The sequence below is a fragment of the Vidua chalybeata genome, chromosome 10, assembly GCF_026979565.1.
Source record: "Vidua chalybeata isolate OUT-0048 chromosome 10, bVidCha1 merged haplotype, whole genome shotgun sequence".
Taxonomy (NCBI): Eukaryota; Metazoa; Chordata; class Aves; order Passeriformes; family Viduidae; genus Vidua; species Vidua chalybeata.
In genome coordinates, this window is record NC_071539.1 from 2,932,527 (window position 1) to 2,959,438 (window position 26,912).

General features: G+C 40.9%; 1 protein-coding gene across 5 annotated transcripts in view; it reads right to left on the reverse strand.

Moving 5' to 3' along the window:
- Positions 1-726: 726 nt before the first annotated feature.
- Positions 727-26,912, reverse strand: part of BCHE (butyrylcholinesterase) — a 49,955-nt gene continuing 23,769 nt past the window's right edge. For all 5 annotated transcript variants that reach the window (XM_053952118.1, XM_053952117.1, XM_053952121.1 and 2 more), the window contains 3 exons: positions 23,688-25,209; positions 7,930-8,096; positions 727-972 (listed from right to left, as the gene is read on the reverse strand). In XM_053952118.1, the coding sequence (XP_053808093.1) occupies positions 851-972; positions 7,930-8,096; positions 23,688-25,204 (1,806 nt within the window). In that variant the 5' untranslated portion in view covers positions 25,205-25,209 and the 3' untranslated portion in view covers positions 727-850. The remainder of the gene's footprint in view (positions 973-7,929; positions 8,097-23,687; positions 25,210-26,912) is intronic.

Below are 26,912 nucleotides of genomic sequence, written 5' to 3' on the forward strand. Positions count from 1 at the left end.
AACCTGCCCCTCGTGTCCCAGTAAATGTGGGGTGTCCCTCAACCAGGAGGCAACTGAGTGGGCAAAAAAAATACATAATTGGAGCTTGCCTCCATAGGAGGGACTTTTCCAGGGTGCCTGAGCTGGAAAGGTGTGAATTCATTATTTGTGAGTCCATAATCCTTTACTCCTTGAAAAATGAGGATTGTGGGAAAGGCATTTGGGTTTTCCAGCTTATTTCACTGTAGCACTTGGTTTAGGCTTTCAATACACAGCTCAAATCCTCTCCTGCCATGGCTTTGTCCACATATTTGGCCAGAAAGAAGCTCTGATTCACACTTTTATGGCAGTCTTACAACTTTTCGGTCTAACAAGCAAGTATTGCCTGGTACGTCCAGCAAAGTTATTGTGTCTTTATATCGATGAAATTATGTCTGAAACAAGGCTTGAGTGTGGTGGCGTTGCAGTTAAAGATTAAATCTGATTGTGTTCTGCGTGGCAATGCTGTAAAACTGCTATTTCTGTTTAAAAAAAAATATAAAATCCATTTTCCTCTAACAGATTACATTGTTTCTTTGAAGGGTGAGTTTAAGCAGCGAGTATTTATAAGAATATGTACCTTATTAATCTCCAGCCTTTAATCTCTAGAGCCCTACTTAACCCAGGGAAGCTTCAAAGGCTGTGGGTGCCTTACATTTTTTTATTGAGAGAGGAGGTAAAACACAAATGAAAGATCTGAAATCAGAGTTGTATCTGTAACATTTCCTTTTAATCTGCATAATATATTTAATGCTCGACAGGTTGGGAAGCTACCTGGATGTTTGCCTGATGAACAGTTCTAGGGACAAACTGGAAAGAGTAAACATATTAATTAGAGACTGCACAGCTCCTTCTTGCTGGTGTAATCATTAAATTGATTTTTCCAGTCTGACATGTAATTGTTCCAGCGATGGAATCCTGCTTTCCACTCTCGTTCTGCTTCATCAATATTTCCTGTAAAACATGAAATGGGTTACATTAATCTAAATTTGAATCTCTTTGTATGCTAATTGAAAAATAATTTTTATTATCAATGTCATCTGCTCCAAATACATTATGGGATGGTCTTTTGATTCTTTTCTTAAACCTGGAATGACTGAAAATTCAGTGATTGGCATTTTGTCTTTACATCAGAAAGGAAGGAGTGCAAAGTTATCATTCTTGCAGGGTAATAAATATACTTTGGATATTTAAAAATATGTATATTTTTAAAATACATTTTGGATAATTATTCTGTCCATCAAAATCATAATTTTAAAGTCACTTTTTTTTTATCCTCAAAATATTCCTTTCATTAAATATACCCTGCATTGAAACCCACACACCCTGAAGATTAAATAATGTAAAATGAGAGAGATGCTTGTAAAGATAAGGTGAAATCACAGCTTTGTTTAAGGCAACAACAGGATTTCCATTGTTTTAATGGAATTCAATGGATGTCCAGGATCTCGACCTCCCATGGAATAAATCCCCAAGTTTGAAGCATAAAGGGCACAGGTTTGGAGTAGGACACTGCCAAATGTGCACTATGTCACCATGAAACCATCTCCTCTTTTCTTTTTCATCCCCACCTTTAAAGCATTTTCCAAGTAATCCTGAGTCCCAAGGAAATATTTATTGCCAAATTTGTTATAAGCATGGGAGCAGAGGGTGAGGATGAGAAGAGTGATAAAAATACAGCATTTCACAGGGTTCCCAGAGTATTTTATGGACAGGGATCTCCTCCTGCAGCCCCAAAAGGTGATTAACACCATGAGAAAGGCTGTGGCCTTGCAGGAACATCCCAGAAAGCACCAAAAGCTGGATAAAACCTGCAGGCTGTATCAGTCACTGATGCTCATCATTGTGTTTCAGCTGTAGACTTCAGGATAAAGTTCAGAAACCATTGATGATCTGTGAATGCTTTGTTCATTCTGGACCCAGCTCTGGCATGGCTCACTTCCAGAAACACTTGGTGATGGTGTTCCTGAGGTAACAGCTCCGTGGGTTCTTTATGCCCCTTTGGCTTTTATGTTCTTCTGCTGTTCTTCTTCCCTCCATAAATACACCCCTTCCCCGTTTTTTATGACCTGCCAGTGCTGCAAGTGTAACTGGTGATGTGAAAATGAAATACTTCTGTGTTTTACACATCGCTAGAGAGAATATTCGGGAGAGAGAGTTCACTGATTCCGAGATTTAGCTTGGAGAAGCATCCAGTAATTTGGTCGCTTATCTGCAGTTTAGCTCAACGTTTCCAAACCTTTTTGGTCTGGAAATCCAGATGGCAATTTAATGAGACTTTGAAATGAGATTTACTTCTTGGTTCCAGTGAGACCAGAAATAAAACCAAGATATTTTTTTCTCCGGGAAGTCCTGTACTTTTAAATGCAGTCAAAAAGAAAAGTGTGAAGAACAAATATGGGAACAAATGTCAATAAATTAAACACATCCTTCTCCCTCAGCTCAAAGTTGTAAATAATCTTGGTTATAACAGAGATCAAAGGAAAGTTCAGATACCTTAAAATTTTCTTTCTGCAGGCCACAATTGCCATTAACTCAGAGATGATTTGAAAGTGCTGGTAACAATAAAGTCTCATTTTCATTGCTAACTATGCAGATAGAACTCAGAAACACGGGGACAAAACATGCACAACATTCTGCTTTCCTAATGCTAAGAACTCTCCTTTTCACATATTTAATTTAAACATGTAGTCAGGGTCTCAGGCAAAGCCAAATTTTTCACATTAAGTCAAACGGATTGGTAATTTAGTGTATGAAGCAGTAGCAGTATTATTTGGAGAAAGCTGCCTGAACTGTGTTTCTCATTTTATTCTTGATTTTGGGTGTCCAGTTTTATTTATTCAGGCAAACTTCCACTTATGAATTAAAAAGGAAACTCAAAAACCTCTCTTCTTTAATTATTCAGGTGTAGAGGTGTTTCAAGTCTGTCCAAAGACACCGAAATATCTCTACATCTTGAATTAAAAGTCACTGTTCCGGGGTATAAAGTATGGGGCTTTTCAGTCCTTTTTAAAGATTATGGTGAACAAGTGAGCCAGCTAGATAAAGAAGACATCAAAAAATTCAGAGGAGCCAACATTATGGATCTAAAAGACAAAAGGAGGATGGAAATCACTGAAATAAGAACTTGGATTCCCATTTGTTTGCTTTTCTTCCCCCCAGTGATAAGATCCAAATTGAAGTCACAAGTCAATGCATCCCATTATCACCAACATCATCAATCTCTGGGAGGCAACCACCCATGACTTAGATGAGCTGACAGCTGGGAGGCAGAAAAGAAAAAGATCTGAGAGTCCGAGCTGACCAATAATTACAGCTCAGAGCACTGGGTGCCTGCAGAGCCAGCTAACAGTGAAAACAGGGAATTTTCTATAAGCCACTGGGACAATCCCAAACTTTACCTGAATTCCCATTAGCCCCATGCAAAGCCCAGTGAGGCTGACAAGGAGAAAAGGGGAGATTCTGTAGGCAATGAATCAGTGCTCTGAAAGGTTCCAGGCTAACAGGTCAAAATTTTAAAAAGGGATTTTTTGATTCTTCAGCAATGCCGGCACAATCAGCTGGAATTTCCTCTCATTCCATCTCTCCCTTACTTTAATGGTGTTATAGCAAAGTTAAATTTATCACCATCCCATCCTTTGAACTGCTGGATGTGCCAATAAAGTTCTAATCTTAATGTTAACACACAAAAATACCTTTAGGATTGGGATAAAGGCCATATAGCTGTTAATTAATAAGGGATGACAAGTTCGAATTAATTTTTCTGTCCTCAACACCTCATGATTGCAAGTTTCATGACTGCAGGTTTTTGCAAACCTTCAAGTTTTTGATTTCAATAGTATGAAAAATGCCACAGGTTTATGCTGTAGATTCTCATGGTGAGAGTTCCTTCACAAGTGTCCAGAAATGAGAAAACAAATAATATCTCTATTGAATATTTTTTAGTCACACTCTCTGGATATCAAAGCTTTGTTAGACACAGCAGTATATTAATTTTTACGTGTTTTTAAGGACTGCAAAATCCTTTCTTTTATTGCTTTAGTTCTTCCACAAGTCAGCAGAGCTCTCTGGGACATGAATTATTCTAAGGGCTGTTATCTTTCCAATGACAGTTTAGGTACAGAAACTTCTTACTCATAGGTGCAATGAGTAAAGTCTTTGTTGGGAGGTGTGGTAGCATTGGTGAGGTTACCTATGATTAACTCACATTTCTTCATGTATCCAACTCTGTGGAATTTTAATTTAATTCTGATGGTGAATTTTCTATTTAGCCTTTTTTTTTAAATATTCTTACCACCCTGAGTATTTATCTTGGTAGTATCCAGATACTGGATCACAGCAAATACAGTAATTTTTGTTGCTCATTAGTCGAGAGGTTGAACATTTTTCTGCCTCCACATAAAAAAAAAAAAACTTTTTAGGGTGGTTTAAGAAAAGGAATGTATTTATATGACCAAACTTGATTTCTTCATAGATGATACATGATCCAGTAATATCAAATAAAATAGAAAAAATATGTATTAGGTGCACTAAAATAGTAATGGAAGAGTAAATGGAAAGTTTGGCTGCCTGCAGCGTTCTACAATCAAGAGGAAACGGGCTCACATAAATAGGAAGGGCTTCAGATGCATTAAAGGTTGTGTTGAGGAGGTAAAGTCTAACACAGATCCTTTTATAATTAACACATGATTGCTCTAAAAGCTACTTAAAAGTCACTTACTGCTTACTGTCCCTCCAGTGTGATTCTCTCAGCAGCAGCCAGCAGAAACCCTTCTGCTTTCAGGGTGGAATGGGAAATGCTGAGCGCTCCCAGCTTGTCCTGGGCCGGGCAGGGCGCAGGGTGTGCTCGGGGCTTTGGAAATGGGGTTAAAATCCCTGTAGGAATCGGGTCTGCTCGGAGCTGAGAGCCCAGGCCTACTTGTGCAGTGCTTGTTATCAAGCTGGACACAAAACTCCACGTTCTAACTTGTGTCTTTAGTGATGGATTTATGAATTGAAACTCGAGGAGAAGGCCTTGAGAAACCTTCCAAAATCACACAAATTACTCTGGAGGTGTCGAGGCCATGTTTTATATATGGCTGTTACTCTTGTATTAACTGTGAGAGCCTTATTTTTTCCCTATTTTTCTCCTACCCCACAACCATAATATATATTTTTTTAATCTGATATGATTGCCTGAGGAAAATGTGAATTTTCTAACAGTAAAGATATATATTTCTCATATATTTAACTGCCTCAGGGAACTTGTCTTACCCAGCCTGTGATGGGAACAGGCTGGTTCAGATCCAGGACACATTTGGAACTGGCCTTTAAAGGCCTTAAAATCCCCCAGTGGGTGGCAAGGCTTGGGCTAGGAGTGGGTCAGGAATTAGGCAAGGGGTTACCAAGCACATCCATGGCAAATCCTGATCACTTGATGCTGAAAAATCATAATTCCTGCAAAATAATTTGTTTTGATTATCCTCTTTGGGTTCAACCTGATGGAATTCTACTTTGCCTATCTGAACCCTACTTGAACCTATAACAATGAGAACATAAAAATTCCTTACTTGTTCCTGTCATTTTATATCACCTTATGTTAAAGCAACCTTCTTTTCCTAAGAATATTTCAATGAAAGGAGTAATAGAAAGAACAGACCCTCAGAACAAGAGGAAATCTCTGCATTAATGCTGTGCACTGTCCTTTGGGCATAAAAGGCAAGAGAAAATGCAAAATAATATTTCAGTGAAGAGAATTATTGCAATATAAGCTATTATATCATATTTGTACACAGGATTTCAAAGGGTTTTCTGTCAGAATTGGATAATATTGTACAGGGAACATAATGGAAACACTCTGTTTTTATTATTGCGATGTTTCAAGGGCTGACAGATGATACAAGACAAGGCAGTGCCACTTGTTGACAACATTCTTGCCTCAGTTCTATATTTGGATCCAGACACGACGATCCTTCTCTTTTTGTTAAGAATACGCTCGTGAATTTCTTTTAATTAAATTATGTAAATTTATGTTGTGAATTACCAAATGTGGCACAGTGATGAATTTATGTCTGCTGGCAGGTCCTGAGCGTTGCTCCATCATCCCTCACCCCACAGGACCAGGCAGAGCTCTCCTCTCCCCCAGGATGTGTTGAACTCCGGTGATCTGCTCCCTCCCGCACCACGCGGACTTAGTTAAGCTCAGCCCCATTTGTAGGATCCACATCTTTCCCAAGGGTTTCCCAGCCAGGTTAAAGGAATATGTAAAACAGTTCAGTTCTCCTGGCTCAGCACAAAGTTGTCAGAATCTTTGAAACCTCCCTGAAATCCACCCGTAATTGGGAAAGCTGTGATTTTAAAATCACACTGTAGGCTTCATAAATTATTCATTTTACCTACTGATTTCGTGTCTCTTGATTTAATTGAAAAACATCTGTTGAATTGAGAGGGGATAAAAGTTGAGCCATAATGCAGTCAGAGACTCAAATGAGGAGGGAATAAATTATTTCAGAGGGAATCATCTGTGCACCATGACAGTTTACATATTTTTAAGGCTTACGTGTTTTTTAAGACGAGCATTCAAACTGAGTCTTAGAGAAAGATTTTAAATTACTAATTAACATCTTAAAAGTGTATCTCATTTTTGAAACGAGACTTTCCCTCAGTCAAGCTGCAGAATGTGATTCCATAGCTGCAAAATCACCTTATAATATCAATTCCTTTTGAAATCCAGAGCACAGAGGCTTCATCTATTGCTGGGCTTTGGTAAAACAGGGCCATCGGTCTTCAAAAAATTTGTGTCTTTTCTGTTCAACTGATCATAAAGTTTCAAACAATTAAACTTTTCTTGGCAGTGAAATCTCATAAATCCATTGTATACATGGCCAGGCACAAATCAGTTCTGTTTTCTATAGGCAAATCCTGCAGCCTCTGGGTTGTCAGCTACAACAGTCCAGAAATAAAACACAGGGCTCTCACGTGAGCTGGAAACCAAAAACCCCTCCTGGCAGTGGCAGTGCACTTCATATCCTTGGGGGATCAGTTGCATAAAATAGAATCCCATAAATAATAGATAATATAATTCAAACATAACATCCTGTAACGTCCCACACTTTATACAGAACATCTAAAGCTTCCAGAGAGCAAACTCTCCTTTAGCATTGATTTTCCTGCTCACTCCAGAACCCAGGAATCCTGGTGTGTTGGTGGCACCAAAACTCTTTCAGGGGGTACCCAAGAACTGAGGTTTCAGCACTCAGTGTCTCACATTGTGGCTGCATCTGAATTTTGGGACAGAAAAACTCCATATCACAAAGTCCTGGCCCTTGGTGTGTCCCCAGGTTTTGTCCTGGTACAAAATAAGGTGGTGACCCCAAAGCCAGAAGCACAGGGCACGTTCTGGGGTCCACCCTCAATGCAGCGTGGACAGTTCTACCCAACACCAATTCAGTTTTCCCCAACTGAATGTTGCCCTGGTTTTTAAAATTGTTAAGTTTTCTTTTATAGTTCTTTTGAAAGTTTTAAAGTTCTCATAAAACTTCTTTAGCCTTCTGATAATGTTTACATATTTCTGCTGGAGCTCTCACGCACTGTCCATGTAAATAATGATTGTTCTGCATTCTTCTTTGTGAGAGGAGAGAATTGATGGACTGTTGGTTTGACCAGTGTGGTTGGAGAGGTGGCAATTCCATCCTCCAATCCACTGTCACTTTTGGAATTCTATATATTGCGAGGTCAGAAATAAAATTTGCTCTTTTTCTCTCTTGAACTCACCAAGCTTCTGTGTGCTCATTTCCTGTCCAATGGCGACAACTGAACATCTCAGTTACAAACAGGAATAGAAAGATCTGAACTCAGTTATCACATTAACATCCAGCAAATGATCCTTTGTGTGAAAGTTTTATATAAAAGCATCTAGAAAAGAATTGTTACCTGTCATTTGCACGACTTTGGGGAAAAAGTGTTTCCAGAATCGACACTGCTGAGCTCGTAGTTTTGTCAGTACCGCGGAAGTGTTGGTGCTCAGTGTCAAATATTTCTGGTCAGTACTAGTGAAGACTGGCCATCTTGTTCCGTTAGTCAGGGTCCCGTTTGGAGCTCTAAATAAGACAAGAAACACTTAATTTTGAATGAGAAATCACCTCAGCACACAATAAAGCATGATTTGGGTTTATTTAACAGTTGTTCAGCTTAAGTGTGTTAGTTTGGAATGACTGATGTGTCCTTTTGGAAATAACAGGGGAAAACAGCCAGATAAATTTAATTTACCCTCATTTAAAGGAAAAAAAAATCCCCAGAGGTGTTCTGGGTTTATCAAAGGGAAAAACTTAATAAATTATCATATTCAAACAACTTTTTGAATCTGGAGATTCTCACAGAAGCTGTGAATTATTAGGGATGACTCTAGAACAAACCAGCCTGCCAGTCTGAGAGGTTGAGTGGTTTGTGTTTTAGTTTGAATGCCTTTGATCCCTTTAGACGGACCAACAGATTGGAACAAATGACTGGGATAAACATGTAAGTAAAGGTAGAAATAACTCTAAACTGGGATAAGATCTGTACTGGGAGAGAGAACAATTATTCCTCATGAAGAAGGAGCTGTCATCCTGGAGGCATGTTGAGTCCTGCTTGTGGAGGGCCAAATGGGAACAATCTGAAATCTTGTGGAAATTGGGAAGAGATACAGAGGGCTTGACCCTTTATAAAACCAGCTCTGCATGTGAAAGGAGCACAGCTGTTGGTATTAAAAGAGTTGTGATAAATATTTATAATACAACAGAATTCAAGAGGCTCTAAGGACAGGCATCCCAGATTTCACCTCCAGAAATGAAAATATCTGTATGAGGGGGAAAAAATGGTTTAAATGTGTAGGAGAACAACAAAATGGGCACTGTTGCATTGGGGAACAAACAAAAGAGAACATGAATTTTAGAATAAGTACATTTGTATTTCAAACAGTCAAAGATCTCCATTAGCTCTGAAGAGATTAAGAATAGAAATTAAACATTTTATTTCAGTGCAAGCACAAGGAGCCATTTTCTTTCCTAGAAGTTGATATCAAGGAATCTGGGATTTAGGGCAGAGCAACAATAACTGGTGATTCTTGATGGGATAAATTAACTCTGAGCTGAGTTCATTTGGTTCTCTCTACTTTACTTTTCACCAGGAGTCTTCCTGGAAGGCAGAATGCAAAGAGGAGTCCAGCAAGAGGAGCCCATTTGGGTTCTGTTCCCCAAGAGAGGGAACAAGGCAAGAGGTGTGGGTGGGAGCACAAGATGCTGAAGCAATATCGATATTTCTCAGTTGATTTGGAATTAATCAAGTTTTCAGCCCATGCTTTTGTGTTCTGGGGTCTTTGGCATTGGCTGCTTCAAGAACCAGTGTTGGAATAGAAGTTTCAGGCTGTCATTTCCTGACCTGCTCCCTTCTTCACTGATTTTTCCTGACTAATTCAGCTCTGATTAACCCATGGCACCTTTTTTAAGTGCACATTTATTTGTGGCTCCTGAGAATGATGACTTAAGCAGAGCTGACTTGCTCTTCAGTTCAAGATCAGGATGCTAATGGTGCTGTCAGTATTCATTTAACAGCTTTTACTCTGTGAAATAAATCATGACATCCCACATTATAATTTACAGGTGTGTGGGGGGATTACACAATGCCTCGATTGCTACAGATGTATTTTACTAAAAAATGATTGAAAGAACTGTCAGGTGAACACAGCACTTTGAAGCCCGTGAACCTGCTGATTAGGACAATCTCTGCATTTCTAGGAAGTTTACTCTTCAAAGAAATGCCCAGTAATTTCCTTCTTGGCTTTAATATTGAAAATTTCCCAAGTTAAAAAGCAGCTACCAGCCAGAGAAAAAGGGAGATCACAGGAGTATAATTTGGAACAAGTTATGATTATAACCTTGTTGTTCCCTCACAATTACTGTTCATTCCTTCTTACTAATAACTTCATGATGAGAATTGCAGTGCCCAGAATAGGCTGTAAAATTCCCTGTTCTTTGCACCAAATTCAAAGTCTAACAATATTCATACAGAACAGTGGAAGTGTGGTGGGAATATCTTCAGTGAGCAGACAGGAATCCAATACCCTGCACAAACTTGTCGCTGCCTATTTAGGTTTGGATGGACAATCTTTGGTGATCGATTACAGAAACTTGTTTGTACTAAAAAAAAAAAAAAAAAAAAAAGTTCAATTTGCATGGAAAGCTCCATTCTATCATCTTTTATCAGTTCCTTAAATCTCTGCTCTTTCATCTACTGGTATTGCTTAATCACCTCTGCTTCAGTAATTCCAGTTTTGCCACTTTAGTGCTGGCACTGGGGCCTGATGGTGTGTCCTGAAAATGCTTTGGGCTGTGCATCTTCAGGCCAGGCCTCTATTTCTTGGTTTTATTTAGTCAAATCACCTTTCTTGGACAAGATTTATTCAGAGAAGGTCTTAATTTTGTTTGGAGAAAATCATCAAATAGTATGGTTTGGAAAGGAAGTTGGAAGATCCAACCTCCTGAAATGAGCAGGGACATCTTCATCTAAACCAGGAATATGAGGTTCACTGAAGATCTTAGAAAGAATCTTTTTCCATTTCTACCCTTTTTATCATTTGCAGGAGCAAGTCTTAAAGCAATGAAAAAATACAATTCTTTGAATTGCTCTCAGAAAATAAATTGGAGACAGAAAAACAAAACAAAACAAAACACAAACTCAAACCACCTGTGCTTTTAAACTCTAGTGTAAACAGAATTTGTCTCATTCCTGCAGCTATGTTTTCTCTTTGCATATGCCCCGAAATTATAGGCTGGATTCTCTCTATTCTGGTAGTGGCACAGCAGCTTGTTTATAGTAAATCATTTTGTTAAGATATGTTTTTAAGTGGAAGTTTCTTGATTGTACTTGTTGTTACTTAGATCAGGTTCTTCCTCCTTTGGGTTTTTCCATCCACAATTGCCGATAACTTCTATTTTTCAAGATTAATTTATAGCAAGTGTACTAAATTTGATACAGGCATGAAGAGGGTTTTGGAAGAGCTTATTCACCAACCATTTCTCGGTATTTAATATTCCTGTTCAGCAACTTTAGAAAGTTAATTTCATTCCAATGGAAAATGCAACATGAACAGAGCTCTGTTAATCATAATAAACATGCATACATTACTATTCTCATTAATATGATCAATATAGCCTGAGAAACAATACCAGCTCACTGCATTTTTATTAATATTCACACAGCATTACCTTTACAAATGGTTTATCATACAGACACACAAAAAAATGTAATTCATCATCTGATTGGTTTTGGTAAACATTCAGGATATAAAGTACCTGGACAATATTCCCCTTATTTTTGGGAGCAAGTTCTGAAGAGCAGAGTGAAAACTCATGGGGAGTGAATTCTGTCATTACCACAGAGGTTATCCTTTTGTAGTGTTAAGTTATATTTTGAAGAAGTCCAGAATGGAAAATATTCTCTGCTAACCCTCCTGGAAATGTGTTTAGGGTGCTTTAGAATTTACTTTTGTAAAACAAGTGTCCTACAGTGTAGCTTGGACTGCCCCAAGCTTTCACCATGCTCCTGTTTGTGACTTACGTTGTGGGCTTCTCCAAAGGACAAAAAAACAATCCCACGTCTCAGTGCCCACTAAGATGAATGAAAATTAATGATAATTCTGCTGCACACTCTGCTTCCCCTGTGCAGGAGGAATTAAAATCTGAGGGAGACCCATTCCTCCCAGTGTGAGTGGATTGGCTTCACCCTGGCTGGAACTGCTGATACTCATTTCCAATTTGGCCCCTTTTCTTTCAAAAGCTGGTTTAAAGGCAGGAGAGAGGGAATGTGAATCCCTTTTGGAATGTGAATCCCTTTTATTGGCTTTTGCGATTCCTGGTGGCTGTTGGGCAGCACTGGCAATCAGCTGGTTTCCATGGGATGGTATTTTATGAAGTGCTACCATGGGCACAAGAAAACCAGGAGGGGTAATGGCCTTGGAGGGAATGCAACAGCAAAAATAACCCCAACTCTTGCAGGTTTCCTGCAGCTGCAGTACAAAACCTCTGAGAATTATGGGAACAGTCAGTTCAGCATCAAACAAGAAGGACAAACTAAAGGTTTCACCCCAAGGGTAGCTCTGGGAGTGAGGGCTGCTTCTGCACATCTGACGGCTGGATGATCTTCAAGGTCTAAACCAAACAGATGAATTTTTTTTTTTCTTTCCCCTCACATTTTGGAAAAAAAACATTTTGTTGCTTTGACTCTTTCCCACTTGGGCAGGACGACACTCCTAATTAGCGGGAATGTTGATGAGGAGCTCCAGGCCCTCCTGTGCTGCCCCAGCCCCGCTCCAGAGGGGCAGGAGGTGTTTGTGGCGTTAGCCAGGCCAGCACATCCAGATGTCTCACGTGATCCCTGAAGGCCAGGATGGGTGATGTTTATACCTGTGCTCATTTTCCCATTGCAGCACACTGGCTGCCAGGTTAATCTCAATTTGGGGTGCTGGTGTGGCCCCTGGGGAGATAATGGGGTAGTGACAGCATAAGTAAGGCTTTGCTTGGATGGCACCATGGATGTGAGAAAATAGTGAGGGGTTTCTGAAAATGTAAGTCATTAAACATTTCTCATATAATTGGTTTAAATTATCATATAATTGAAATTTTAAGAAAATTCATATAATTGCTCTTAATAAGGTGCAAAAATCCTGATTTTGTGGCATTTGAGCCTTACTGAGATTCCCACAGTAGGAAAGAAAGGGCTCTTCTGATGAGCACTACGAGTCTGAGGGATGTGCAGACTCGAATCCTTCAAACTCCCTTTTTAATCAGCTGGTTCTGGGAAGTTCATTATGCCCTGCTGTGCTCAGTTCTCACTCCCAAATCACACACACGAGTCCATAATCCAGTGACTGCAGTGTCCCTGAGCCAGAGGGAAACTGCTTTGCAAGTCCTAGCCTGGGTAAATATTATTCCTCCTGCTGATCCCTGAAGAAAGCAGCAGGATCCAGCTGGCAAAGTCCTTAACTGAGAGAAACTGGAGAAGAACCTTTGCAGCCAGGCTTTCTTACACCTTCACAGGCTAAATAAAGCTCAGGATATTCCTCCCAGATTCCAGCCTGGACACAGCAGCTGCCTGTTTAAATGCCTTTAACTATAAACTATCGTGGGATGTGCTATTACATATCAGTTTCAGGAAATGAAGCAACAAGCTGTTATTCCTTTTTTTTTTTTTTTCAGGTTTTTTTTTTTTGTTTGGTTTTTTTTTTTTTTTTTTTTTTTTTTTTTTTTTTTTTTTTTGTGCTATTTGTTACTATGTTTTCTGTCTTGTGTTCTGCTCCAAAGAGCCTCGTGGAGTTGAAGCAATTCCTGCTCGTGCATGTCATAAATTCGTGCTGTACACAAGGCAGGCCTCAAGGCTTTATTGGTCATAAATAATGGAGCATTTGAGACATTTCGATGCAGGATGTCCTACCTCAGCTCTTTGCTGAGCATTTAGGAGCTGGGTGCTTCCAACCCCTGGCTCCTGGACAGGAACCTGCTCTGGTGGCAGGAGAAATAACGAGTTTGAGCCAGAGCTAATGAGCCCTTCAACCCCTGCCTGCATTTCTGACCCTCTGGGCCGTGCTGCACGTGGGTTCTCCTTCACTCTGAAATGTTTCAGGCAAGCCTGGCGCTGCTTCAGGAACCCCAAACTCCACACAGAGCATGGATGAGATGGGATTTTATCATATGAGGTCTGGAGCTGTCCCACTGTTCTGTGTAAGAGTCACAGTGAGGATTTCACACCTTCTCCAGGACTCAGGCTCTGGTGTGAATATTCACATTTCATGTTCACATGGCTTTTGGATAGACATGAGAGAGGCAACACTGCAGCTTAGTCCTTCTTTAAGCTGAAGGAACCATTTTACCTTTTTTTCCCAATGTTCCTGTAAAGTGTTTTGTAATATCCTTCTGCCCTTTTGTGTGGTGTCAATTTCAGCTTTCAAGGGCCACTTTTCAAAGCTGTTATTTCTTAACAGTCTTGGCTGCAGGAAGACATCAAATGGAACTATAGCTTTTAGTCTTGTTGAAGAGGGATATTTGGAAATGGAGGAAGGTCCTGAACCCCACTGAGACCTTGAAGGAAGAAGTACCTTCCCTAACAGGTAAGTAAAAGAATGAGTAGACAGGAAGGTACATGGCACTTGCCCTTTTGGTCATCCTCTGAGTCTGTTTTATCTCCTCTGCAACCCCTCTTCCTCCTCACGACCTGGAAAAACACAGACTTACACAATATCTTACCCAGAATTACTCCCTGGAACAAACCAGGGCTTCATAAGAAACAAAAAAAGAGGGCGTGAAAGGAGAGAATAATATTTTTATAGCCATAAAACTATTAATACTGTGTTTTAAATTCCCACTGTCTTTGGTAAAATTTGTCAGCCCAGCTGGTTCTGAGAAAGAGTAAATACTGTGCTCATGGATATTATTGCTGGTTCCATTCCTTCCTTTCTCTGCCATTAATAAAGTTCATCCCAGGCACTCAGAAATTGTTGGATAAATGTGTTCAATGCTTTTCTTATCTCTAGAGACTAAATTTGCAATTGAGACTGTGCACTTGATACTATGCCAGGATATGATATTTGAGATTTGTTTTCAATGGAAATTGCCCTAATCATGATTTATTTTCAGGATGGATGCTCCACAGAGCCCTGAACCAACCAAAACCCTCTGGATTCGTTGTGTCCTGATGAATTTCATCACAGTGGCATTTTTCTTTATATTTTCTACTACTGTTTTATTTCTGTGAGTGGGAGGAAGTGCATGAGTCACAAACTTTCACGACCATGTAATCTAGGCCAAATTGAGCAGTCCTAAAAATGAAAGTATTGGGTAGTTTTCAGGAGGGGGAATTTGTGTTACTGCTTCATCAGAAACTGAACCACTGCAGCTTCATGCTGGGAAATGTAAACAAGAAGATAGAATGTTCTCAACTCTCTCCCCAAATATATAATAATAATAGTAATAATAATAATAATAATAATAATAATAATAATAATTTCTTATGATATAAAGTCATTATAGGTTTGACATTTACAAGTGGAAGCTACATATGACTTCCTTCGATAAGGAAATTTGAATTATGTCCCATTCTTGTAAATTCTTCTGAGTCTCTGTTTTGAACTGCAGCAAGAGGGAGATCTCCAAATACCAACACATGGACTGGGAGCCATGGAAAGGTTGCTCCTAGGAAGAAACAACATGAAAAGAGGGGAGGAATCTGTTTAAAGTTCTTCTCTTTCAAAACTCGAGAGGATTTCATGGAAATTATTGTATGCAGACTACTTTATTGCTAGGAAAAACAGCTGTTAAACGTCTGAGCATTTCCAGTTGTACAGAAAATCCACTTGGAGGTTGCACCATGAATAAGATCCATGAGAGGCAGATATTTAAAAGCTTATTAAAATGAAAAAAAATTGTTAGAATAAAAAAAAATCAGTTTTTAAACAGCTGTTCCTGTAGGAAGAGGTGTACATTTGAGGTAGTGCTCTTTAGGGTTTGCATTTTATGGAATTAAGAAATTCTCTTATGTGCCTGCAAGGAAAGGTAGAGGACACAGAAGTGTCTGGGGAAGCAGAGAACGTCAGCTTTCAATTTTATATTCTTATAGAATTGTGTAACATCACCAACTGCGTGCACAAAATGCCCAATTTCTACCAACACAGCTTCAGATTCTTGGGGACAGAATTTCCCAAATCCCAACACTGAATTTCTAACTACATTTCCCCACCACTGCCTTCCCCTGCAGCTGATTGAAAACAGAATTAAACACCACATTGAGCTCCCTTCAAAAATGTGGTGTTAGGTAACCTCTGCTGCTCCTCATTTCCTCTCCTCTCGCCTTTGCCACTTCCCTGGAACAGCCAATCTCTGGCCTTGGGGACTAAATTGAAATGTGCACTGAAAAGTTTCCATTCCTCCCGTGGACCTTCTCAGCATCCCTTCAGATTAGTGTTCCAGAACCACCTGGAAAAATGGGGTTTGCAGACCTTTCAAACTTCCATTTCTGCCTTCTGATGATGAAACAAGGACTAAGCTGCAGGAAAGCAGCACGGAAGAAGAGTGGCCCTTAAAAAGGGGATTAACTGTGGGTGAACATTAATTAGAATTTCTCAGTGCCTCTTGGAACCGTGTGTTTACATGCCTGTAAAATACATTCTCTCTGAAGTGCCTGGTTTTATATGTGAACCTGCCTCAATTACAACTCGTAATAAGTCCACGTGTGCCCTTCCTTCATTTCTCTCTTCTCAGATTTGTTCTCCCCCTGCAAGCCTTTCAGACATTTTCTACTTTCATATTTCAATCTCTCTCTTGTTTTTTCTCCTTTGTGCATTTCTTGGTCACCTGATGTTACAGCAGTTACATTTCCTTCTCTTGCTTTTCTGTTTTCCTTACGTCCCACCAAACACTAAATTATTTCCATCCAGGCTTCTCACTCCCACTCCCAAATTTGAGGTGGCAATCACACCATGGTTTTATTTCACTCTTGAAACGTTTATTTCTCTTCATGCCTCTCCTTTCCCCAGAATGTGTCTGTGTAGACTCTGCCAGGCCCTTGGGACAGCAGGGAACCCTGTCCAGCACTTCAGCCTGTCTCACAAGGAAAGGCTGAGCCACATCCAAGATTTGGATCCATAGAATCATTGAATTAGGTTGGAAAAGATCCCCAGGATCTGCTGACCTGGCACTGCCAAGGCCACCACTGTCCCATGTCCCCAAGTGCCACATCCATGCGCCTCAAGGGACAGGGATGGCACCACAGGCCTGGGCAGGTTTTACCGAGGCAGGACATCCCTTTCCATGAGAAATTCTTCCTAATATCCAACCTAAACCTCCCTTAGCACAGTCTGAGGCCATTCCCTCTCCTCCTGTCCCTGTTCCCTGGGAGCAGAGCCTGATCCCCCAAGCTGTCCCCTCCTGTCAGGGATTGTGCAGAGCCAGAAATTCCCCCTGAGCCTCTTTTTCTGAGCCCCTTCCCAGCTCCCTCAGCCTCTCCTGATGCTCCAGCCCCTTCCCCAGCTCCATTTCTTCCTCCAGCTCCTCAGATCTCCCTCTCTCCCAGGGCTCAGGAGTTCTCCGTGCTCAGCCCCAGGCCCGTGAATCACCACTGATGGTTTTGGTCCCACAGCCTTTGACAACTGAATTCGAGCTTCCCCTGCTCCACAAAGCCCTGCCACTGTTCTCTCCCAGGCAATCCTCTGCATTTCTGCTCTAGCTTTTAGTTTTGTTCTCACTCAAAGGCTCCCACAATATTTGGACATTTCTTTAATAGATGTTCTCATCTCCTGTTTGAAAATAATGGTTTGACTCATCTCTTGGAGGGAGTAAAATCCGCGTGGACAGAATTGAGTTTGCTGCACATATGGAGAGGAAGGAGACATCTTCTTGTAATTTGCAATGTTTGTAATAAAATTAAACCAATCTCAACAATTTGTACCCCAGACTAATTTTTGAAAGACATCTGAATCAAATACTCCTCTTTTCAGTTTAGAAATTCAGTGACAGCTTGTCAGCTTGCAAGCCAGAGAGAGAGAGATGCCTGCCAAGGTGAGTCTCTGGTTACTGATATTTTCCATGATCCACTGTTTCCTATTAGTTTGCTACAAAGGTGTTTCCATTACTGTTTCTGAATATAACAATGGATATAAACTCTGGGAAAGATGATGAGTCACCTTTAAGAACTCAAAACTGAAAAAATAGGAGTAAATTTTCTTCAAAATGAAACTTTTTTTATTTCAAGACTATAATTTCTGCAGTTTCTTTGCATGGCTCAGAAATTTGTCACATGAAAGACAGTGAATGAGAGAATAAATGTGTCCTTTTGGGTCAAAATTAAAGCTTTAATTTTCCCTAACATGGGGAAGAAAGACTTCCCACATACATTTTTGTATTTTTGGGAACCTCTCTCCCACTCTGTTCATACTCCTTTTTTTTTTTTTAATCCAGAAATCTTTTTTTCTGGATTCTTGACCTGATCAGGAAAAATCACTTGTTAAGATGAAAAATTAATTTTTCTGGAAGGGTGTGAGATCCCAGGAGCAGCAGCCTCAGGGAAAGGCTCCTCTTGGTCCCCCTGAGCTCTGCCTCTGGAGTGTTTGAAGACCCTGTGAGGATCAAAGTGACTCCAACCCAAAAAATTTCCTCTATCCCTGTGAACACGAGTGAATCTCTGGCTGAAATACAGCCCACAGTAAATTTCTTCCCTTGAAATGGCTCAGAGGGACATAAAACTTCCAACTTCCTGAAGTATAAAGAAATTAAAAGTGGTTGGAGTTTTTTATTTTTATTTTTTCCCAGTATATTCAGTCCTTCCCATACCCAGAGTATATAGGTCCCCAGTTCAAGTGCTGCCTGGACTCTATATGAGGCTGTTGGTTTTGTTCTCACTGCTCTGAAACTACTCTCTATAAACAGGTTGTGATAAGTTGGTAACAAAAGCACTGAAATTTATTATGTGTCTACCAGAGGAACATCAGGGAAAGGCAATAATAACCAGACAAAATGCTTCACAGCTTTAGTGGGACAATCAAAGCCTCACAAATTCCCCTAAAACATAGGAGGAAATATTTCAAAGGCTTCACTTTATAGAAAAAGCTGCAAAGATTTGTTTCAGCAGTTGTAAAACTGGCAGGGAGACAAGTTTTGCCCGTTTCCTTTTATCAGAAACATTTTTCACAAAGCCTTAAAAAATATTATCTTTGTGTGCTCCGTTATAGTCTTGCTTGAGATTTCAGCTCCTCTGATTTGTCTGGCTCTTGTCACTTTGCATCTCTCATCACTAAAGAACACAGTTACCAAATCTAATGGAGAGAGGAATAGAAAAGGCACCCAAAGATTCAGGATCCCATCTAGTTTTTCTAGGGATAAATAAAATTTCCCCTTCCCAGAGCTGGCAGAGCATCCTGGGACTTGGGATTTGTAGGACCTGTTAGTGTCACCTGCCTGCTTTCAAAAGCTTCCTGAAGAATCACAAAAGTGAGGCAGAAAAAGGAACTTTAAAAATGTTCAAAAAGAGAGATTTCTATTTTTTCATGAGTGTGGCTTAAAATCAAGTATGCTGGGAAAAATTTAGGAGAAGGCCACCGAAAATGAACAATATTGTTAAAATAAATGTTATTTCCACACAAACACAGTCATACCAGAGCTGATCCAGCACTTTTCATGACACCACACTACGGTTTCCTGCTGAATCCAATCTGCCCATCTCTCTTTGTCTAACTGTGGTGATCTCTGGTATTTTATGAAATGATTTTGAGGCTATGAATTGATATTCAACTGCCAATACTCTTAAATGCAAGAATAAACTGAGGAAACTCCAGGCCAAGGTGAAGGGAGGAATTCAACCTTGAAGTGTAAATCAAGAACTTCGATTTTGGAATCTGTTCTTTCTTAGAACCCAAATATTTTATTAGGCTTGATTTATTCAGACAGCAGGAGTAATAGGTCTCTTTCTTCCCTTGCTGGTAGAACAAGGATTTTTCAGGGTAAGAGGAAAATGTTGCTCTTTCAAGGCTCAAATGTATGAAAAATAAAAGTATTTTTTGGAATATCTTAATAGCTTAAAAAGGAATGGCTGGAATACTTTGTCAAACTTACTTGATACCCAAATTCAGCCATGGAAAAGACTTTTTGAGCAGGATCTTCACAGACTATGTCAATATATGGCAGAGTCCTAAAAATGACCCTATTCCCTGGGATCCAGAAGAGAAATTGGAGTCTGACAGCAGCACCAGCCCCAGAGCTCCCAGGAGAAATGTGTGTTCCTGTCTCCTACTGAATCCTCTACATCTCCATTCCCTGTTTATATTCAAAAATAGAAATGCCTGTAATTTTCCAGGAAAAAAATGGTCACTAATCACTGATGTTTACTTTTAGCCAGGATGTGAACTAGGAAGTGCCCAGAGATTTGGAAAATTGCCTCCACTCCTGCTGGGGATGGTGGTGGGCTGGGACAGCCCTGGGCTGGCTGACAGTGTCCTTTTAGTTACTGAGAAATGCAGAAATCAAGGATTTCACACTCTTGGGATGCTTTCAAGGAGCCACTTTCTGCTCCTAACATCTTTTCTTTTGTCCTTACATGACATCAAGGATTTCTCACAAGTTTTCTTTGCTTTCATCCCTCCAGCTCTCTCTTCCCTCCCTCTGTGGGGGAAGAGGGCAGCAGTTTTGTGGGGTTCGGCTGCATGACAGAAAGAGAAAATGCTCCTAAGTGCATATTTTAAATTTTCCTATCAGTATTTTTATTCCTTGATTGATAACAAAACCCAGAGATCACTATGGTCAAGGTTTGGGCTTGAAGGCCCCTGATTAGAGGCAGCTCTGTCACCTCTCAGTCCCTCCCAGCCAGAAAACACCAAGAAAAACAAGATTTTTTTCCAGTTTTGTTGACTCTACTTCATCTCCTTTCCTCTGCAGGCTGCTCTCCCCTCCCTTGTGCTTTTGTACTTCAGCACATTAGAATATTAGGTCAAACACCCTCACTAAAAAATGTGCTGTACAATATTTCTCATTTTTGCTTGATTTTTCTCTTCATCTGCTGGAGACATCAATGGTAATTTTCCCCTCAGAGGTTTGCCCTTTGATCATGCCAGAGTTTCCTACAAACATTATGTCAAAACAGGGCTTCCCCAGCTCCTTATAAATGTTTGCTGTGCTCAAATGTGCTGGGAAAAAAAAAAATTTGGAAATATTAGGATTTTTTATTACTTCCCCACTGCTTGCACACTCTGAATAAAGGGATCCAGAGCCTTAGGTGTCTCTGCTCTGGATAATGAGTAAAGGGTCACGTAGAGAGTTAATCCTGATCTGATCTTTCACTAACACAGAAATTGCTGGCTTGTATTGTTTTTCCCAATAATGATGGTTTGGATCCTGGTGGTGGGAGCAGAGGGAGGGATTATTTGCTGTTTGCTGTGGTAACCACTTGAAATTCAATCTGTGGAGTAATCTAATTATAGTGTGAATGATGATCAGAGTAGGTGACAGGACTGTCTTCCACAAACTTAAACCTGGATGTACCTTATGCTGTCTAATTTTAGGAGCTGCAGTGACAGGAACAGTGTTTTGCAGAGCAGGTTATTGAGATTTATATATGAACATATATACATAAAAGTTATATACATGAAAATTAAATAAATGCATGAAAATGAAATATATACATAATCCAGCGGAAACCAATAGTTCAAAGAAATGTAAATATCGCTCTGCAAAATCAAATATAGACCTGAATTTCTCTTTTTCCACTAAGAAATAGTTGTGTCCAGTGGCAGGATGTGCTGTGTCTGGTGGAAGATCCTGCTGCAGGCTCCTTTAGGGCAGGATGGGGAGCTGCAGGGTGGAGCCAGGAACTTTCACTCAGTTTGCTCTCCACCAACACCAGCCCCAAAGGAACGGTGTCACAGCGCATCTCCATGGCGCAGGAAGTGCTCCCAAGCCTTTCCCAATGTCTGACTTCATCTTGGGAATCTACCAGATGCATTTTTGGCATTGATAAATCAACCTCCCAGCTCAATTCCAGACTGAGCCCCACTGAAAGCTTTGCTCTGCATCACAGCCCTCCCCACCAAACTCACCTCCGTGAGTTCAGCCTCTGAGCAGAGAGGGAGGCAGGAAGAGCTCGTGGATTCCATTTTAGATTAAATTTTACAATAATTAAAGCTGTATGAAAGCATTATGCAGTGATGAGTACAGCTATTGGTACAGCTGTTTTCTGAGTTTTAATGTGCTCATCTCTTCTGGTAAGAGAAATATTTATTACAAGCTCCAGCATATAAAGGGGGTGGGAGTTGTTAAGGTAATTAATCCTCCTATAAATCAAGGCAATCAATCAATCAACCAATCAATCACACTCATTGATAAGTAAATATGTTAAAAAAGGGATGCACATAAAAATAAGCAGTGAGTTCACCACAGAGGATGAGGTGCAGGGACAGCACAGGGCTGGCAGCCTCCAATTTTGGGGTGTCCTGGAGCTGGAGAGAGCCCAGACAAGGGGGGAACGTGGATTTGGGATGGATGGTGGAGCCTTTGACACATGGCAGCCCCAAGATGACAGCACAAAGCACAAACAGCTCTTGCCTTGGATGGATAAACAGGGGATGTCAGGTTGAACTGGGAGGGAGAGGTGACACCTGGAATTACAGCTCTGTGGGGATGACAGTGTTTAATTCTGGCAGGGAAAGATCCAGCAAAGTGTGGGTGAATCACAGGTTTAAAGGTGGAGAGTTATTATTTGAGAAAAAGCACATTAGTGCAAGTCTCAAGGGTATGATCTGTTTGTTTAACAAACAGTTAAAAAAAAAAGGATTAAGGATTATTTTAATAGATCCTCAATAATCAACCTCTATATAGAACAAAAATAATAAAATGAATCTTACAAATTGTCAAAATGTAAAACCTGGAAAATGCAGAGTTAGACTAGGCAAATTCAGTCTGGAAACATTAACTTTTATAATGTAACATTTTAAGTGGAATTAAGATTTAAAACAACCTAACAATGTTTGTTCTGGATTTTTAATCAGTGGAAACATTTTTAATCAGTAGGAACGTTTCAGTCCTACCTGTGTTTTGTGTTATGTACAAGGTTGGGTGGACTAAATGAGCACAGTGGTCCCCTTTGGTTTCTAATCTATTAAAAAATTAATTAGATCCTATTCCAATGTTGATTTCAGCCTTTACAAATCTATATATTCTTGACATATCAAACGAAGGCTCCACTTTAGAAACAGAATTAATGCAGGATTTTAACAATAAAGTTAAAGAAATGTTTTTAGAGTGTGAATTGACTGTTTGGTTATGTGTTCTCCAAGGAACAGATTTCTGTATGTATCATTTTCTCAGGAGAGAGCACAAACCAAACTTCTGGAAAAAGATACCTCCCCTTCCCTCCAGGCTTGGGACTAATCCTGTATGATTGTTGTGGCGGGGGCTGTTTTTGTTACTGCTCTGAAATGTTTTCATTTCAAACTGAGCATCTCATTGAGAGCCCCCAGCCCTGCTGAGAAGTGCAAGGGCTGCCTCACTCCTCCTGACTCCAGCTGGAGAGGGGTTGGATTTAATCCTTTCCAACACCCAAATGAAATATTCCTATTTGCTCCTTGTGCAGGCTGGGCCATATTTCACTTCAAGATGAGTGGACTGGAACTGGAGAGTGATTTGTCATGGGCTTGCACTCAGAGCACACAGAGAGGAGAGGCTTTCTGAAATCCCAACCTCTTCGTCATGTGAACACGACACACCTCCCTGTTATACACCTGAATGTTCTGAGCAAATTACACCCTCAAGGAAATTGGGCTTTTTCCCTCCTACTTCTACTGCTGGAAATCTTTTCTAGCGTTTGAAATATTTCGTTTCTAACCCTTGAAACCATTACCTGCATTTGGAACAACCACTGCCCTGGCAAAGAAATGTTTTGTATTTGCTTTTATGTGTGGATAAACATTGTTCCTTTAAGCTTGTCCAATACAGGGAGCAACACATCAACAGTTTATTTTATTGAAACGGTGCTTTTGTCAGAACTAAAATAAGAATTCTGGATTACTGAACAATTAATCTGTTCCCATCATTCCAGCCAGGCTCCAAAGCATCACTGAAACAACCAAGCTTTTTCCCCTGGAAAAACAACATCCAACCAACCAAACTTCCAGAGTAACTCACCCAGTTTTGGCAAAGGTTGCCCAGTGTCTCATCATAGAGCGGCTCAGGAGCTCCTCAGCTTTGGTGTAATTCACTCTCCTCTCCAGGGGCAGCCCGAACACAAACTCGATCTCGTAGCCGTGCATGACCCCCATCCACTCGGGCCAGGGCAGCTTGGAGGAGCGATGCTCAAAGAAATAAAAGAACACGTGGTGGCCCAGCTGGGCGAAGCTGGTGCTGAACTCCACCGTGGGACAGATGATGTTGTAGTCCCCGATAACGTCATCGATGGCATCCCGGTAGTGCTCCGGCTCTCCCAGGTTTTCCCAGTCCGTGTAGTGGAAGATGATTGACTCTATCGCAAGTTTGCTCGCTCTTGGGAAGGCCAGAGTTAAAGCTGCTTCAAACTGGGTTTTATTGATCAAGCCATCGCTATCCTTGTCGAGGCCAGGGACTCCGTATGCCAGAAATGACAACCCTTCATCTTTATTGACACCCACCAAGACCTGGGTCTCTTTGAAAAGACCATTCTCCATCAATGCTTCTGGCATGTCCGCCAGAAAATCGCCGTCCACGCTCGGACAGAAATATATTTGTAAAAGAGAACCATATGGAACGGCAAAAATTTCATTTTCCACTATTTCCTTCGGGTCCTTGTCTTGGAGGCAGAAAATGAGCTCTGACTCGTTGCTGGTGGGACACTGGAGCTGTTTGGCCAAAGCCACTGCTCTGTTCCTGGCCTCAGAAGATGTAATTGCAGCCCAGGGGGCATTCGCAGACCCACTCTGCAGGATGGCCCTGGTGAATAAAGGGTGGCTTTCAGCAGAAAGGAGGTGATAGGTGACAGAGGCCGAGCCAGCGCTCTCTCCAAACAGAGTCACGCTTCTGGGATTGCCTCCAAAGGCTGCTATGTTCTCCTGGACCCACTGAAGTGCCAACCTTTGATCAAATAAACCTGCATTTCCAGGAGCTTTCTGGCTTCCTGGCAAGGACAGAAACCCCAGTGCACCAGTCCTGTAGTTCATGGAAACCACGACCACTCTTTCCACCCTGGCCAGAAACTTCCCATCATAGACAGGCAGGGAACTGGACCCAGACTCGAAGCCACCACCATAAATCCACACCATGACAGTGGCGTTCTTGGGCTTGGGAGAAGGAATCCACACATTCAGGTATAAACAGTCCTCACTTAGGTTGGTTTTTGGGTTCCACATCTCTGAGCCAGCAAAGCCTGGGTAAGTTGTGTCTATGGGCTGGTAACAGGAGTTTGCGTGTTTGGTGGCATCCCAAACATCTGCCCATTTCTCCCGAGGTTCTGGTTTTTGGAATCTCAGCCTCCCGACGGGGGGCTGCCCATAAGGGATTCCCAGGAAGGCTGTGACTGTCCCCCCCAGCACCTGCAGGCTGGTCCCTCTGACTTTGCCCTTCTTGGTTGCAATGATGTTCTCTTCAGGCACCACCTTCCTGGTGAACACAGACAGGAGAAGAAAGCCCATCAGAAATCCGGTGAAGAGACTTAAACCATTTGTCCAAATCATGATGCCTGGAACACAGGACGAAAAATAAATTCAGAATTAGTGCTGCAATATATTAGTACCAAAATAGTCTGTTAAATAGTTCTTGTTGGTTATTTATGTTACAAAGTTTGTGTTCAGCATTTAGTATTTGGTCAGTACTTCAGAAAAATACTCTTGCTAAAAACTGTAGAACTGAGGAAGACAAACCAGGAGAGATGAAGTCATACAAGCAGGCTCTGACCACTGCAGATGATTTACCCAACAACCAAAACCTAAATGAATAATTTCTTCTAAGATCTTGTTTTTCTAGAGCATCTTTAACAAGTTTACAAACAGCAGAGTCATATGCAACAGTCATACTTCTGCTATTTAGAATGAATATTAAAATGCTAAAATGTCAAGGATTTTTGAATATATGAAGATAGTGCCTAATAATTTGGGTATGGTGTGCTCTTTCCTTGCTGAGAACTCTTCCAAGTGATAATCAGTATTACCTTAAAGCTAAGTATATAAATGCAGATTATGCATCACTTTTAAACACCCTAATAATCTTATTCACCCCAACCTTTTGAAATACAACCTCAGCACCATTCTTGAAACTGAAAATTCACAAAAAACCCATTTGCATAAATCCATTTCTATGGTTTACATATCTGAAAATGCTCAACAAAGCTCCTTTCTATTTTTTTTTGCCTGTTTCCCTGTCACACATCCCATGCTTTGTCCTGTCCCTTTAAACAGGCTATTCTTTGTTAATGAAGCGCACTCGTGTCCTTAAAAGGAATGAGGATAATTTCTCTGGAAAATACAGCTGTGGCCTAATTTGAGCTCCTCCTGCTTGTTTGCCTGTTCTTGGAAAGAAAATGCAGCAGAGGGGAGGAAGGGAAGATTTTGTGCAAAGGGGCTCCTGACTTTGAGACAGCATCAAAGGAGCAGGGAGGAATCTTCAGGGACAATATTTTTAGCATTCATCTAAACAGACAAAAAATAGATAAATTTTAGAAAAGATAAACATTTATGGTTGTTTTGTTAAAATAAAATAGATGAGGTGGCGAATGGGGGCGATAGGCGTCAGAGTTGGTCTTACACTCCACCAAGAATTCAGCTTGACTGACAGAAACCTGCAACTGTCCCATTTTTTATTAAATATGAGAGATGTGATTTGTCAGCTCACGGGGTCCAGCAGGTCCCAAGGAGTTTGGGTCAGGACAACTCACCCCGGCATGGGCAGGAGGCTCAGTCACACATTCACTGGCTTTTGCCTCCCCTCTCTCTGTGCATGGAATCAGGGAATATCCTGAGTTTGAAAGGCCCCACAGGGATCCTCCAGTGCAGCTCCTGGCCCTGCACAGACACCCCAACAATCCCACCCTGGGCATCCCTGGGAATGTTGTCCAAACCTCCTGGAGCTCTGGCAGCCTCAGGGCTGTGCCATTCCCTGGGGAGCCTGGGCAGTGCCCAGCACCCTCTGGGGGAAGAATCTTGTCTGATATCCACCCCAAACCTCCACAGAGACCAAAACAAGAGCCTGTATTCACCCCAGTTTGCTACAACATTCAAGCCTAAATCCCACTGTCTTTGAGAGAACTGGGCATAATTTACTCGGTTTGCTGAGTATTTCCAGCCTGCTAAACCAACACAGACTTGGGATTATTTTTTTAACACAGCACGTTTCATTTTAAAACTCTCTCAAGAAGATTTAAGGGAGGCCATGGAAGGAGAGGTGAGA